Here is a 14556-nt window from a genome sequence, read left to right as displayed (position 1 = left end):
CTATTATAAAGTCATCTGAGCTTCGGGTACAGAATGAATAGAAAACAAAATCAACAGAATGTATTCAGCTCATATAAACTAAAACGATTTTCTTTCTTGTATGAAAGAAGTTTCTAGGCAGCTATGTAGCGGTCAAATTCTGAAGCTCGACATTATTTCCTTAGACCACGTCAGTAACATAGATATTATATGAATACTGGTTCAATTCGCAGCAGTATAAAAGATGTAGTTTGTATCACAGAACAAGTAAATTACCCGTGTTTTTAGAATAATGTAATTCATAAATTTGTATTAACAATTGAGTAGTTGGATGCAAGAACAGCTTGTTTGTATTTTTAGTAGTCACTTGTGTTTCTTTTGTTTTGCACATAATTTCGTGGCGAACAAATGAAGAACAAGTGACTTCTGAAAATACAAGTAAGCCGTTCTTGCACCCTACCGCTCAATTAATCAATATTTTCGATTAAGTGAATAGTTTTTTCCCTCTACAACTGGCTCTGTAACTCAATGAATTTCAATTTGTCCATTTTCTCATTAGACATTTTTCATAGTAAAAAAGTCAAGCTTTCTTTTGAGACTATTTAAAAAAAAATCGTAGATGCCTAAATTGCGAAAAAAGTTAAATGAACAATTGATTTATTGAAAAAATTGTTTAAACAATTTTTTTTGTTATAAATAATAAAATAGGATGAAAGCGTGTAAAAAGCACTTTCCAAAACCCTCATAAAAATTTTAAATCGCGAATTAGAAAGGAAGTTACAAGCGTTGGAAACTACCCCTGCAGGCATTGGGGTTGAAAATTCAACCCCCCCTCACTTGGGGAGGGTTGGTAATCCTGGTCTATAAGTTTGTGGATTAACTACTGTTGGGTAGGCGAACATATTCCCAGAATTTAGAGACAATCGAAAAACATGACTTTTTGAGTTGGGGCAGTTGGCAGTTTTGAGTTGGGGCCCCATATATACGCTATGCCTTACTGCTAATAAAATCCCTCGTATCAGTTATTATTTAAAACTCACTTTCAATTAATTTAAATGCAATATAAAACGCTTTAAATTCCTAAGATTTAAAGTCGAAATATATAATGAATTTGCAACAAAGAAGATTAATTTTCTTACCAAAAAAGATTTTCATTTTTAATAATAAGACGATGTCAAAAAAATCAAGAAAATTTATTTTCGACCAAAAAGATGAATTTTCGACAAAACAAAAGAATTTTTAGTATTGATGTAGGTTTTCTTGACCAGGGAAATTAAATAATAGTTTAAGATGTTAATTTTGTTTGTTTACTTGGTCATAATCAATATTATTAAAATATCGATTAATTTTTAAGATTGTGAAAAAAACGCTCTCTAGCTCCGCTGGCATATGAGCCCAGGTCCTTCAGATTACCGGTCTGATCTACCTACATCAATAATAAAATATGAATTTCATGTTTAGAAAGAAAAATCTTACAAGTATAAGGAATGACGTTGACATTCTGCTTGTAAGGAGATTATGAGAAAAGTGTTTTCGTCTCTCCGTAGCTTGGTTGGTAGAGCATCAGACCGGCAATCTGAGGACCTGGGCTCATATCCCAGCGGAACTAGAGAGCGTATTTTTTACAATCTTAAAAATTAATCAATATTTTAATAATATTGATTATGACGAAGTAGACAAACAAAATTAACATCTTAAACTATTAAAACAAAAAAATGTTCAACCAAATAATTAAATTTTAAACTTATTAAGTATAAATTTCTAACAAAAATGTAAAATTTCAAATTTTCAGATAAAAAATTAATATTTAACAAAACAAAAAACTCAAAATGTCAAGAAAATTGTTTCATGTTAAAAAAAAGATTGACTTGCAACTAAATCGAGGAATTAAATTTTCAACCAAAAGAGTCAACCCCAAAGATCAAGGGGAGTCCAAAATATGATAAATATCCAAAATAAAGATCAACTTTTAACGAAGTCTTTTAATTTTCAATTAAAGAAGATAAATTGCGAACAAAATAGTTAAATTTTTAAGCACAGAAATGAATTTTCCAGCATTGTATTAATGATGTACCAAAATAAGATATGCTTTTAACAAAATATATTAATTTTTAACAAAATTTTTTAATTTTAATGCCGGAAGGAGCAATTTTAAACCAGAAAATATTAATTTTTAATAAAAATATTAGTTTAAATCAAAAATGAAATGTTTACCTTGACTTTTTATCCGCAGAAGATTAATTTTTTAAAAATAGAATAGTTAAATTTTCGACCAAGAAGGTGAATCTAAAACCAAAAGAATAATTTTTTTACAAAGTAGTTCAACTTTTAACCAAGCTTCTGAATTCCTAACGAAACAAGATGACTTTTCAACCAAATTGTTGCATTTTTTACAGAATAATAAAATTTGCAACTGAATAATAGAATTTTTAACCAAACGAGTTAAGTTCCGAACCACAAATATAATAGTAGACTTTCTACCAAAAAGGATTCAAGCGAAAAAACGAGAAAAGGGGGTTTCTTAAAAACAGAGAAAAAAAGAACAATTTTCTTTAAAAGTTAATAATAAGGAAACATACTAAATGTTATCTAAATTCGTAACATTTCTTCCACTGACCCCCAACCCCTGTTCGAACCATAGTTTTTAGAATGACCCCCCCCCTCCATGCAATTGGTAATGCAGTTTACTGACAACCCCTTAAAGTTTCGATTTTTGTATTTAATGAAATTATCCTTATAATGTATAGTTTAAAATTTGTTGAGCATAAAAATACACAACGAAAAATCAACAAGACTCAGAAAATGAAATTACAACAATTAAAAGAATGAGAGAGAACAAGTATATATTGAGACTATACTTAATAAACTTTATTATCAATTTTATTTATATTATATAAAATATCAACATTAAAGAGAAAAGTAACAGCGTTTTACTTTGAAGAATTCAAATGATTTAAAAACTGAAATTAATAACAAAAATTAAAGGGCCTCTAATTTTTCTCATTCTCATCATTTATGATTGAGAAAGGATAAGAAAAGAAAGGTCCGACAAGTCCGAAAAGAAAGGACGAGTTCGTTAAACAGCCATTTTGGATAAAAATACAAATTTTGAGACCATTTTTGTATATTTAAAATTTTTATTTACGGCTATTAATAGAACTCAGAAGGCCAAACAATTTATCCTGATGACTTTTTTCATACAAAAAAAAAAATGCTCAGAGTTATAGCATTTTCAAAATTTGTAATATCAATCGAAAATCAAAATTATAAGCCAAACGAAGAAGAAGATGAATCAACAAAAATTGTGATCTCAAAAAAGATCTACAAATTCGTTAACCCTTTGCGGTATGGTGGGAATACTGTATTCCCACCTTTTTTCGCTGAATACGAATCTGGACTCAGATTTTGAAAATTTAAATTTGTGGATCCAATATGGCTGCCGAAATTGGGAATATTTTTAGATTTTATCTGAAAATTGGTATACAGGGTTTTTTTGGAGTCAGTGATCACGAATATGAACTCAGATTTTGGAAGTTTAAAATGGTGGATCCAAGATGGTGCCCGAAACTTGAAATATTTTTTGATTTTTTACTGAAAATTGGTATACAGAGGTTTTCGGGGTCGCTGATCACGAATCTGAAATCAAACTTTGAAAATCCAAAATGACGGATAAATACGGTGGTCAAAATAATAAGGTTTTCTGGATTTAAAAAAAATTAGTGTTGAAAATATAAGTTGAGATTCGTGATCAGAGTTACCAAAAACCCCTGTACAACAATTTTCGAAATAAAAAATTCCAAATTTTGGCCGCCATTTTGGATCCGCCATTTTGAGTTTTTTTAAAATCTGTGTTCGAATTCGTGGTTAGCGACTCCAAAAAACCCCTGTATACCAATTCTAAAAAAATCAAAAAATATTCCAAGTTTAAGTCGCCATATTGGATCCACCATTTTGAATTTTCTAAATCTGAGTTCAGATTCGTTATCAGTGATACCAAAAACCCCCGTATACCAATTTTCAGAAAAAAATATGCCAAACGTTAGCCGCTATATTGGACCCGCCATTTTGAATTTTCAAAATCTGAGTTCAGATTCGTGATAAGCGACCCTAAAAACTCCTATGTACCAATTTTCATGAAAACTCGTTTCCGTGAAAAATGTATGCCGAAAAGGGTTAATAATTACTTCTTGATAGGAGGCGTACCTTTTATTTTATTCGCGAAAAATAACATTGAAAATATAAAAAAAAAACTTTATGAAAAAATGATACAAGTTACGAAAAAAAAATGATTTAACAAAAATTATTCACCCGAAAAAGAGCTACAAATTTGTTATGAATTACTTTTTGACAGGACACGTAGTTTTGGTTTTGATCATAAAAATGGTATTAAAAATATGAAAAATTTGTGGAAAAACAACAAAAGGTACAAAAAAAAATTGATAGAAAAAAGTTATTCGCCCAAAAAAGTGATACAAATTTGTATTCATTTATTACATTCTTATTATTTATGATGGAGAAAGTATTATAATTGCCCGAAATTTGACACCACAACATTCAAATTTTGAACCAAATGACGCAAAATACGACAAAAAGTCTCAAAGAGAAATGATAGGTTTTGAAAAATCCTACAAAATTTCTTTAAACCACTTTTCAATAGGACTTGTAATTTTGTTTTATCGTAAGTAATATATGCAGATAATAGAAAATTCCAATATCACGCTAAAAGACGGGAGATGCGTAAAAAATCTAAAAGAAGACTTGTAGGATATTTTGCTTTATACATGTATAAAAAATAATATGAAAACCAAAATCCTATTATTAGAATAACAACGCGAGACAGAGAAAAATGTCTAAAAAAGTATTGTATTTTTTAAGTGTATTTTAAAGTGGTTCAGAAAATATAAATTTACAACTGCCTGTCAAAAAATGAATGCTCAGCGCGAGTGACACGATAATATTGTGTACCTCAAAGCCTACAGAGCTTTGAGAAACTTAATGTTTAACTATACTTATTGAAGCAAAAAATTCAAAATATGAAAACGCATATAAATACTGAGATCTAAAGAGATGATTTTGATAAAGTTTCATTCAAGCACTCTAAATGCAAAGAATAAATATCTGAGTGCGAATCGCGGGAATAAAAAGACGCGCGCCCCAGGCGCGCTCAAACTTGCGAGCCACGGGCACAGCGCACGATGGTAATGTGCCCGCGACAATAAATAGTTCATTTACGGATTATTTTATTACAAGCTAACAAGAGGTAAATGTTTTTGAAACTTTCCAATAATTTCTGACCTTTTAGTATAAACTGAGAAATATAAGGCAAAATATTTATATATTCTGATCAACCACTCGAGTAAAATTAAAAAATACATTTGTTCAATTTTGAAACTATGCGGTTCTCAATTTAAGAAATCGGGACATAATTTACATATATGGTAAGATACATAAATTCCTATAAAATATTATATAAAGAAATAAAATAAAAAATTATTTTATTATATAATTTTATCGTTTCATTATAATTTATTTAATTCATAATCGAAATCGCTAATTATACATGCGAGGACGCTGCACGATCATATTTATTTAAAAAATTAATTATTTTAAATTTCAATTCAACATGCTTATCAATTAAAACTTTTAATGTCTTCAAACGTATAGTTTCATTTAGTAGAATTTCTTCTGCCTCTTTTTCAAAACAACAAAATAATATTATTCATAGACAGTAAATTTTAATTGCAAAATGAGTAATTTTTTCCATAAAAGATGTATAGCAGCTAAAAATATTTATTACGATACAATTACATTTTAATTCAATTTAAAAGTAAATCTTATGCATCTACATACTTTCTTCATGCAAAATTTATTCAAATAATTGATTCATTAATTGAAAATAATCAATCAAAATTCTCGATATAAAATTCGTATTAGATATTTTTAAGTATTCAGTATTTACCGACTTAGTATTGATTTTTTGATGGAATTGTTCGACCGGTGAAGATTGCAGGGGAAAGTAGTTGATGGGTGCGATTTTCGGGTTGAGAGGCATGGGGGGATTGGGCAATTTTCGCCGGGAGCGTCTACAATTAGTTCTTCAAACTATACACGTGCCGCATCTAGGCTTATAATATCTTTGTCCCAAGTATCTCTGGTGGCCCGCAAGTGGCGCCGTCTGATGGTTTTTTTTTTCAAACGGGTAGGTGAGTTAAGTTGAAGGCCCACATATAGTTGTATGTAAACACGCGAAAATTGAAATGAAATAATTCATAAAATATATTATAAAACATGGTTATTATAGTTCAAAGTGATTTACAAGCAGTAAAGCTTGACATTTTTCGGAAAGAAAGCATTGCTAAAGGTATAGGTTTAGTAAGAAGTTGTCATGTGAGCAATGTGGTGGAGCAAATGGACGAAAGTTTTCGTAGAATTTGCGGAACTGTTTTGCGAGAAACTCCAAGAGCAGAAAGTAGGAAAAATAGGACTAATTTTTACTATGTTACGCTCGAGGTAAGAAAAATCACTTATTCATTGTTATACTTAACCTAAAAATTGCATCATTTTAGCGGGCGCATTTAATAAAAATTTCGCCACTATAGGTGGGAATCGAAGTTGCATATCTCGAAGTGTGCAAATAATTAGATTTCTTGAAAATTGTTGTTTTTAATTTTTAGTTTTTTGAATTATTTTAATTTGATTAAATTCCAATTAATTCGTTTGAATTCCTTTAAATTCCATTGAATTCCGATAAATGACATTGAATGCCATTGAACTTCGTTCAAATACCTTTACTGGTTTCCGTTCAAGTGTTGAACTTATCTTTATTTCAAATCGGAATGTACCTTAGGTTTCATTACGTTTCCATGAATTTCATTGAACTTTATTTATAATACGCGTATATTATTGTTGTAAAAACTGTTTATTTTCAAGAGATTATATGCACTTACTGCCTTCTACGGGCAGCAGCTATCCACACTTGTTTTCGCTCTTTCTGTCTGCTAGCGGTCGGATGGGGATGCTGGCTATTGTTAATAAACAATTATAACTTTTTGCAGTTGGATTTTGTTCAGGGAACCCTACGGAACATTTTGCACGGATTAATGTATTGCTCGAGAATGTTTTAAACATTTATTTAACTATGGTGAAGTCGAAAAATACTACTTTTCAACAAATTTGAATTACAATAAATGTATAACGTAAAAAAACATTTATATAAGTTTTAAACATATTTGATGCTTCCTAGATGCGTCTGTTGTTTATAAAATCCATTTAAGAATTTTTCTTAAAATTTTTATGTCAGTGGCTATTGTCTGCTAGCGGTCGGGTGGGGATGCTGGGTATTGTTAATAAATAACTAACTTTTTGCAAATGGAGTTGATTAAGGGAACACTACGGAACATTTTGCACGGATTTATTTGTTGCTCGCGAGTGTGTAAACATTTATTTAACCATGGTAAATTCGAAAAATGCTACTTTTGAACAAATTTGAATGACAACAACTTGTTTAAAACAAATGTAAAGCGTAAAAAACGTTTATCTAAAAATTTAAACATATTTGATGCTTCCTAGGTGTTTCTGTTGTTTATAAAATCCATTTTAAGTATTTTTGTTCAAATTTTTATGTCAGCGGCTGTTTTCTGCTAGCAGTCGAGTGGGGATGCTGGCTATTTTTAATAAATAATTGTAACTTTTTGAAGTTGGGTTTTGTTAAGGGAAGCCTACGGAACATTTTGCACGGATTTATTTTTTGCTCGCGAATGCTTAAACATTTATTTAACCATGGTAAGGTCGAAAAATACTACCTTTCATCAAATTTGAATGACAACAACTTGTTTACAACAAATGTATAGCGTAAAAAATATTTTTCTAAGTTTTAAACATTTGATGCTTCCTAGATGCTTCTGTTGTTTACAAAATCCATTTAAGAATTTTTGTTCAAATTTTCATGTCAGCGTCTATTGTGTGCTAGCGGTCGGGTGGGGATGCTGGCTATTGTTAATAAATAATTTTAACTTTTTGCAAATGGAGTTGATTAAGGGAACCCTGCGGAACATTTTGCACAGATTTATTTATTGCTCGCAAATGTGTAAACATTTATTTAACCATGGTAAATTCGAAAAATACTACTTTTGAACAAATTTGAATGACAACAATTTGTTTACAACAAATGTATAGCGTAAAAACGTTTATCTAAGTTTTAAACATATTTGATGCTTCCTAGGTGTTTCTGTTGTTTATAAAATCCATTTATCATCCTTTTGGGCTCATTAAAAATAAAATTATGAAAAAGAAAAAAGAAGGAGAAAAGGAAAGAGTCAGCCATAGATAAATAAAATGAAATAAAATAAAAATTATAAATAAATAAAAAAACTGAATTTAAAAAAATTGCTCTAACTTCATCACGTTCCCATACATGGTACATGAGTTTAGAATAACAATGGATATACTAAGCATAATGAATCAACACAAAATGTTCCGTAGGGTTTCTTTAACAACAGAAACATCTGGGAAGCATAAAATATGTTAATAACTTGGATAAATGTTTTTACGCTATAAATTTGTTGTAATCAAATTATTATAATTCAATTTTGTTCAAAAGTAGTATTTCTCGACTTTGCCATGATTAAATAAATGTTTAAACATTCTCGAGCAGTAAATAAATTCGTACAAAATGTTCCGTAGGGTTCTCTTAACAAAATTTAGCTGCAAATCGTTATAATTATTTATTAACAATAGCCAGCATCCCCACCCGACCGCTAGCAGACAATAGCTGCTGACATGATATCTAGCAGTGTTACAGACGCGTGAAGCTCATAGAAAAAGTTTATGAAAAGTTTAGAAAAAGTTTATGAAAAAGTTTATGAAGTTATTTAACGGGCAGTAGGATTTATTTAAAATTTACTAGATAACTTCTCTGAGTCCTGAGGACCATGAATGTGTCATTTAAAAAAATGATTTAAAAAATTATTTCGACTCCCGAAGCGATTGGAAGTATAAAAACTTTGTTTCTGGAACACCAAGAAAAAATTAATAAACTTGATATTCTTTATGAAATTAAACCGAATTGCCACTAGCACAGCTGAAGACATTGAACAATAACCTAAACTTGAGAATTGTTATAAATAATAACTACAAGATTGACCAGAATATTCTATATGTGGCCACTACGCTATAACGGACGTCCCCGGACTCTTTGTTGAGGGATAATAAGAAAAATGTTATCGTGCTAAAAGAAAAGGTATGTATGTGCACTGTTTTGAGATTTTGATCGTTTTTTAGCTCTGTCATTCCGATAATGTAGGCCTATGTCGTACCGATGCTGTCGGTAGCACTCAAGAATAATTAAGGGAGAGAATTGTGACACGCATAACCTCGAATTACACACATATAAAATTGAGCAAAATAATTATTTGTTCAATTAACCCACAGAAAAAATGTGCGGGAACGTCCGGTAGCATGTTCGGTATCATTCCCCAGATTTTGAAGACTAAATCTTTATTATTGTAGGAAAAAATCCGAGAGAATCTAACACTGATAAAATCGATGCTAATTCCTAAGCGCCACACAAATTATTTAAGTTTAAAAACATTAAATTTGTTGAATTAACCCAAAAAAGTGTGCGAGGATGTCTGTTAGCGCGTTCGCCATGATGTCCCAAATTTTTAAGACAAAATATTGATTATTCTAGGAAATAAGCCGGGGAACCTAAAACTGGTAAAATGGATAATTTTCTAAGTATCACATGCCCTTAATATATTATAAAAATAACATATTAACTTTTTATGAGTAAATTTAAGATGAATGTAATGTCAAATATATGTAAATTCTGCCGTTTTAACTCTCGCAATACATATTTTCTATGATTTTCTATGGCTTCAACGTTTTATATTATATTTTATTCATTATAAATACACACACACACATTTATCTTGTTCTTTGGGGTCACCATTTCAACTTTAAGTTAGATTGAGGAAATAATCAATTAAATGAATGTAGTGGCTAGCCTGCCGGCACCGGCAACATTGTTAGTTGCGGTACCGGAAAGATTGCAAGACCTGCAAACATAATTTTCAGTGTTAAAACTTAAAAAAATAATATTTTTATTAGCGAAGTATAGATACACTATCTGTACCGGCAAAAAGCGTATTTCAAGCATAGGAAATAAACTTTTACGCATTTCAGAGTAAGGCCATGTAATTAAAGAGTTATTTTGATAGTATTTGGCTTTTGACGCTTCTGACGAAACGTTTTATGTATAAATCACACTTTATGGTCCATTTGCGACTCAAGAATTACTTTTGATGTCTCGTGGGGGTGGAAATGCATCTCCTGTGACTGGTCACAAAAATAATTTTGGTCGCACCCCTACCCCTTTTAATATCTCGCGGGCGGCGGGAAGGCACCCCTGTGCCTAGACACAGAAATATTGTAAGGTCGCACACCTCCTTTTCAACGTCTCGTGGGGGGCGGGAAGGCACCCCTGTGTCTAGGCACAGAAATAATGTAAGGTCACACCCCCACCCCTTTTCCAACGCCTCGTAGGGATATATGTGGAGCTATCATTTTTTAAATAATTTATTATTGTATATAATAATATTGTCCTACAATAATTCCAGAAAGTTGCAGTCTGTTCTTTAATTCTCCAGTTTTACTTCACTTTTAAATTATAGTGAGATAATAATTAATTTAACTTAACAAATTTAAGTGCTTAAACAAGTTATTATTTTGTAGAAATTGTTGATGTACTTTGTTGGCTCTAGTGTCAGGAGGATTGAGAAAAATGAAGTTGTTTTACACGTTTCGACATACAATGGTGGCTTTCATAAGTGAGTTATATTAAATCTGCAAAAAGTACAGAATGTCTTGTAGGTACGTAGTTTTACAATTAGAAGTGTTATTCTTCGTTTAATATTTCTAGTTGTGAAATTATATTAATTTGTTTAGTTAAAAATTTAAATTCGATTGAATTTTATTAACCCCATTGTTGGCAGAGAGAATTCGACAAAAAGTGCTCAAAAATGGCAGGAAAATTTGTTATCCTGAACATTCGTATCCTGAGGTTTTTGGGGTCGCTGAATCCAAATATGAAGTCAAAATTTAGAAATCCAAAATGACAGGTCAAATATGGCGGACGAAAATACAGAATACGGCTCGATTTGTGTAAATCTGAGTACCTACCGGGTTTTGGGGTCTCTGAATCCGAAAGTGAAGTCAAAATTAAAATTTTTAAAAAGGCGGATGAAAATATCCACCATTTAAAATTTCCGAATTTTGACTTCAAATTCTGATTCAGCAACCCCAAAAACCCTTAAGTACCAAGATTGATCCAAATCGAGTCGTTTTTTTTGTAATTTCGTCCACCATATTGGATACGCCATATTGAATTTCCGAATTTTTACTTCAGATTCGGATTCAGCAACCCCAAAAACCCACGATTAAGACTTGAATGCATCATTGGGGTAAGTGAAATAGGAAAAAAGAAGATTGACGCATTTTGCGTCAATGCCAACGAAGGGGTTAATTACTTCTTTAAAAAATTCTTTTAACGAAATACAATTAATAAAAAACAATTACAATGTAGCAGAAAATTTTTTTAACAAATTTATAAAAAAATTTTTTTAAAGTTTTCAGATAAATTTGCTGTCGAGGAACTCTGAAAATTATGTTTTAGCGACGTACATTTAATTGAAATTTTTTTATTCAAGACCTTAAACACAGTTTTTTCTCTGTAAAAGAAATAACGTTAAGCAATGCATTTTTCTGTAATCATGAGAAATAATATTTGTGTAAACAGAAATTTGTTCCCTTTGAAAATCAGACTGCAGTGAAAATCCGATATTAAAAAAAAATTGTAGTCATATAATTATTCAGATATTCTTTAAAAAATATTATTTTCCTTATCGTCAAAAACTTTATTTCTAAATCAATGTTTTTTTTTTTAATTTTACAGAAATAATTCCTAATGGCACCAGAAAATATACTACATATTTTCATGAATTCTTTAGATACAATGTTTAAATTTAATGTTTATTTTAATGTTTTGAATTAAAAATTGATTACATAAGAATTTCAAAAATTAAAATAAAAGAACACCCGGAGGCGTTCCACCAATTTGAATAAAACCTTTTGCGTTTTTGCTAAGAACGTGGAATGAAAAGTTAAAAAAATCTTGCCGCTAATTGTTATTTAATTGTTTAAACAATTATTTTCGTAAAATCGTTTTTAAAGTTTAATAACTTGAAGAAATGCAGACCTAAAGCCACAAAAAGAGTGTGTGAGGGTTGCTAATTATAAATTTAAAGGTGAAATAATTCAAAATGTTGGCCAATTTTTTAAAAACATTTACAAAAATGAAAACTTAAAGTATTAATGCTTGACATATTTTTCTTAAGGCATTGGTGGATAACATCAAACAAGTTCGACTTGAAATGAAGGGTGAAAATACCTTTCATTTGCGCAAAACACCCTGAAAGTGTTCTATGGCGTTTGTCTTGGAAAGGGTGCATCGAAAACAAATAATTTTGTTTTTTCAGAAAAATAGTACGTATAATTTACAATAAGAATGCTGGCATTAATTTTTCCTATGAGCATCATAGTTTCTGAGTAATCACGCCTCATAGTAGGGGATGAGTTGTACCCCGCAGGTGGCACGTTCCTTCCGTAGTCCATATCTCGAAAGGGGGTCGAAACTGAAATTATGCACAATTGTCCGTTCTACAATTTAAGTCTTCTACATCTTCCTCAAAAAACCATCTTGTTTTAAGATATGAGCCATGGAATGAGCGTGCCACACGCGAAGAGAAACTCACCCCCTACTTTGAGGGTTGATTTCTCAAAAGGTATGACAAGCAGAGGAAAAATTTATACTAGCATACTTATTGAAAATTATAAGTACTATTTTTCTGAAAAAAATCATTTGTTTTTGATGCAGCCGTTCCAAGATAAAAGTGAGAAAGCATTTTTTGGGGGTTACTCATTCGTAATAAACCGATTGTAAATTCAGTAATTGCTTCAAATTGTTACATTATATGGTAGGGAATGATAATACATGACAACTAATTAAAAGTTATACAAAGATTCAACATGACGAATTCAAACTATTTAAAAAAAAGAACATGGGACTTTACTCCAAACAGGTTTAAAATGCAGTGATGTTATGTAGAAGCAATAATGAAGCACTTGGAAACCCGGCCGTGTTCCACCGATTTTAATTAATACTTTTGCATTGTGTTTCTAAAGATGTGTAATAAAAAGTTGAAAAAAGGTCTTCGCAAATTGTTATTTATTTGTTTAAACAAACAATTATGGATTTTTGGTATATATGCATACGAGGTGTGTTCAAAAAGTAAGGTGACTTTTCAATTTTCGCGGGCTACGTACATTCAAGTTTTAAATTTTTTGTTTTGTTGTATCGGTACACTCGTCACGATCATATGTTCACATTTTTGACAATATAGCTCGTGTTGTTTGTCTGGTAGAGGCGTAAAAGGTTAGAAGGGTTTGGTGTGCTCGGCGATTTTCTTCTTTCGAAAAAAATGGAGCAAAGAGTTTGCATTAAATTTTATGTGAAAAATGGAATCCAGTGCTCTAAAACTCTTGAAATGTCGACAGTTGCATACGGTAAGTCTACTCTGAGTAAGAAAAATGTGTAAAAGTGGTACAAGTTGTTCCAAGAAGGCCGAGAGTATGTCGAAGACGAACCTCGCCCTGGACGTCCCAGCACGTCAACAACAGATGAAACCGTTCAAGCAGTGGAATAAATGGTGTTGAAAAATCGCCGAATTACCATCAGAGAAGTTGCCGAAGATGTTGGAATATCGGTTGGCTCATGCCATGCTATCTTTACGGACGTTTTGGGCATGAGACGTGTGTCGGCGAAATTTGTTCCAAAACTGCTTAATTTTGATCAAAAGATCCATCGCATGACCATCGCTCAGAAGATGTTGAATGAAGTCAATAATGATCCTGATTTTCTCAAAAGGGTTATAACTGGGGATGAATCGTGAGTATATGGTTATGACGTCGAAACTAAAGCCCAATCGTCTCAGTGGAAGCATCCTGAGTCTCCAAGACCGAAAAAGCACGTCAAGTTCGGTCAAATGTAAAGGTTTTGCTTATTGTCTTCTTTGATTACCGTCGCGTAGTGCATCAGGAATTCTTACCACAAGGTCGTACGGTCAATAAGGAGTATTACCTTCAAGTTATACACCGTTTGCGAGAGACGATACGCGAAAAACGTCCGGAACTTTGGAAAAACAATTCGTGGCTTTTGCATCACGATAATGCACCTGCTCATTCATCGTTGCTTGTGAAAGATTTTCTGACCATAAACAGCACCACAGTCATGCCTCAGCCTCCATATTCACCGGATTTGGCCCCCAGTGACTTTTTTCTTTTCCCAAAACTGAAGAGACCCATGAAAGGACATCGATTTTCAATGATTGAGGAGAGAAAAACCGCATCGCTGAAAGAACTCAAGGCTATACCACAAAATGATTATCAGAAGTGCTTCGATGATTGAAAAAAGCGTTGGCATAAGTGTATTATATCTGAGGGGGATTACTTTGAAGGGGACAA

General features: G+C 31.5%; 1 protein-coding gene across 1 annotated transcript in view; it reads left to right on the top strand.

Moving 5' to 3' along the window:
- Window positions 1-6267: 6267 nt before the first annotated feature.
- The window catches only part of LOC117182597 (transcription termination factor 5, mitochondrial), a 194315-nt gene continuing 186026 nt past the window's right edge, over window positions 6268-14556 (top strand). The window contains exon 1 of the mRNA XM_033375691.1: window positions 6268-6489. Coding sequence (XP_033231582.1) covers window positions 6268-6489 — 222 coding nt within the window. The remainder of the gene's footprint in view (window positions 6490-14556) is intronic.

The sequence above is a fragment of the Belonocnema kinseyi genome, chromosome 2, assembly GCF_010883055.1.
Source record: "Belonocnema kinseyi isolate 2016_QV_RU_SX_M_011 chromosome 2, B_treatae_v1, whole genome shotgun sequence".
NCBI classification, from domain to species: domain Eukaryota; kingdom Metazoa; phylum Arthropoda; class Insecta; order Hymenoptera; family Cynipidae; genus Belonocnema; species Belonocnema kinseyi.
Note: the sequence above shows the minus strand (reverse complement) of the source record. Positions and strands in the feature narration are given on the sequence as shown.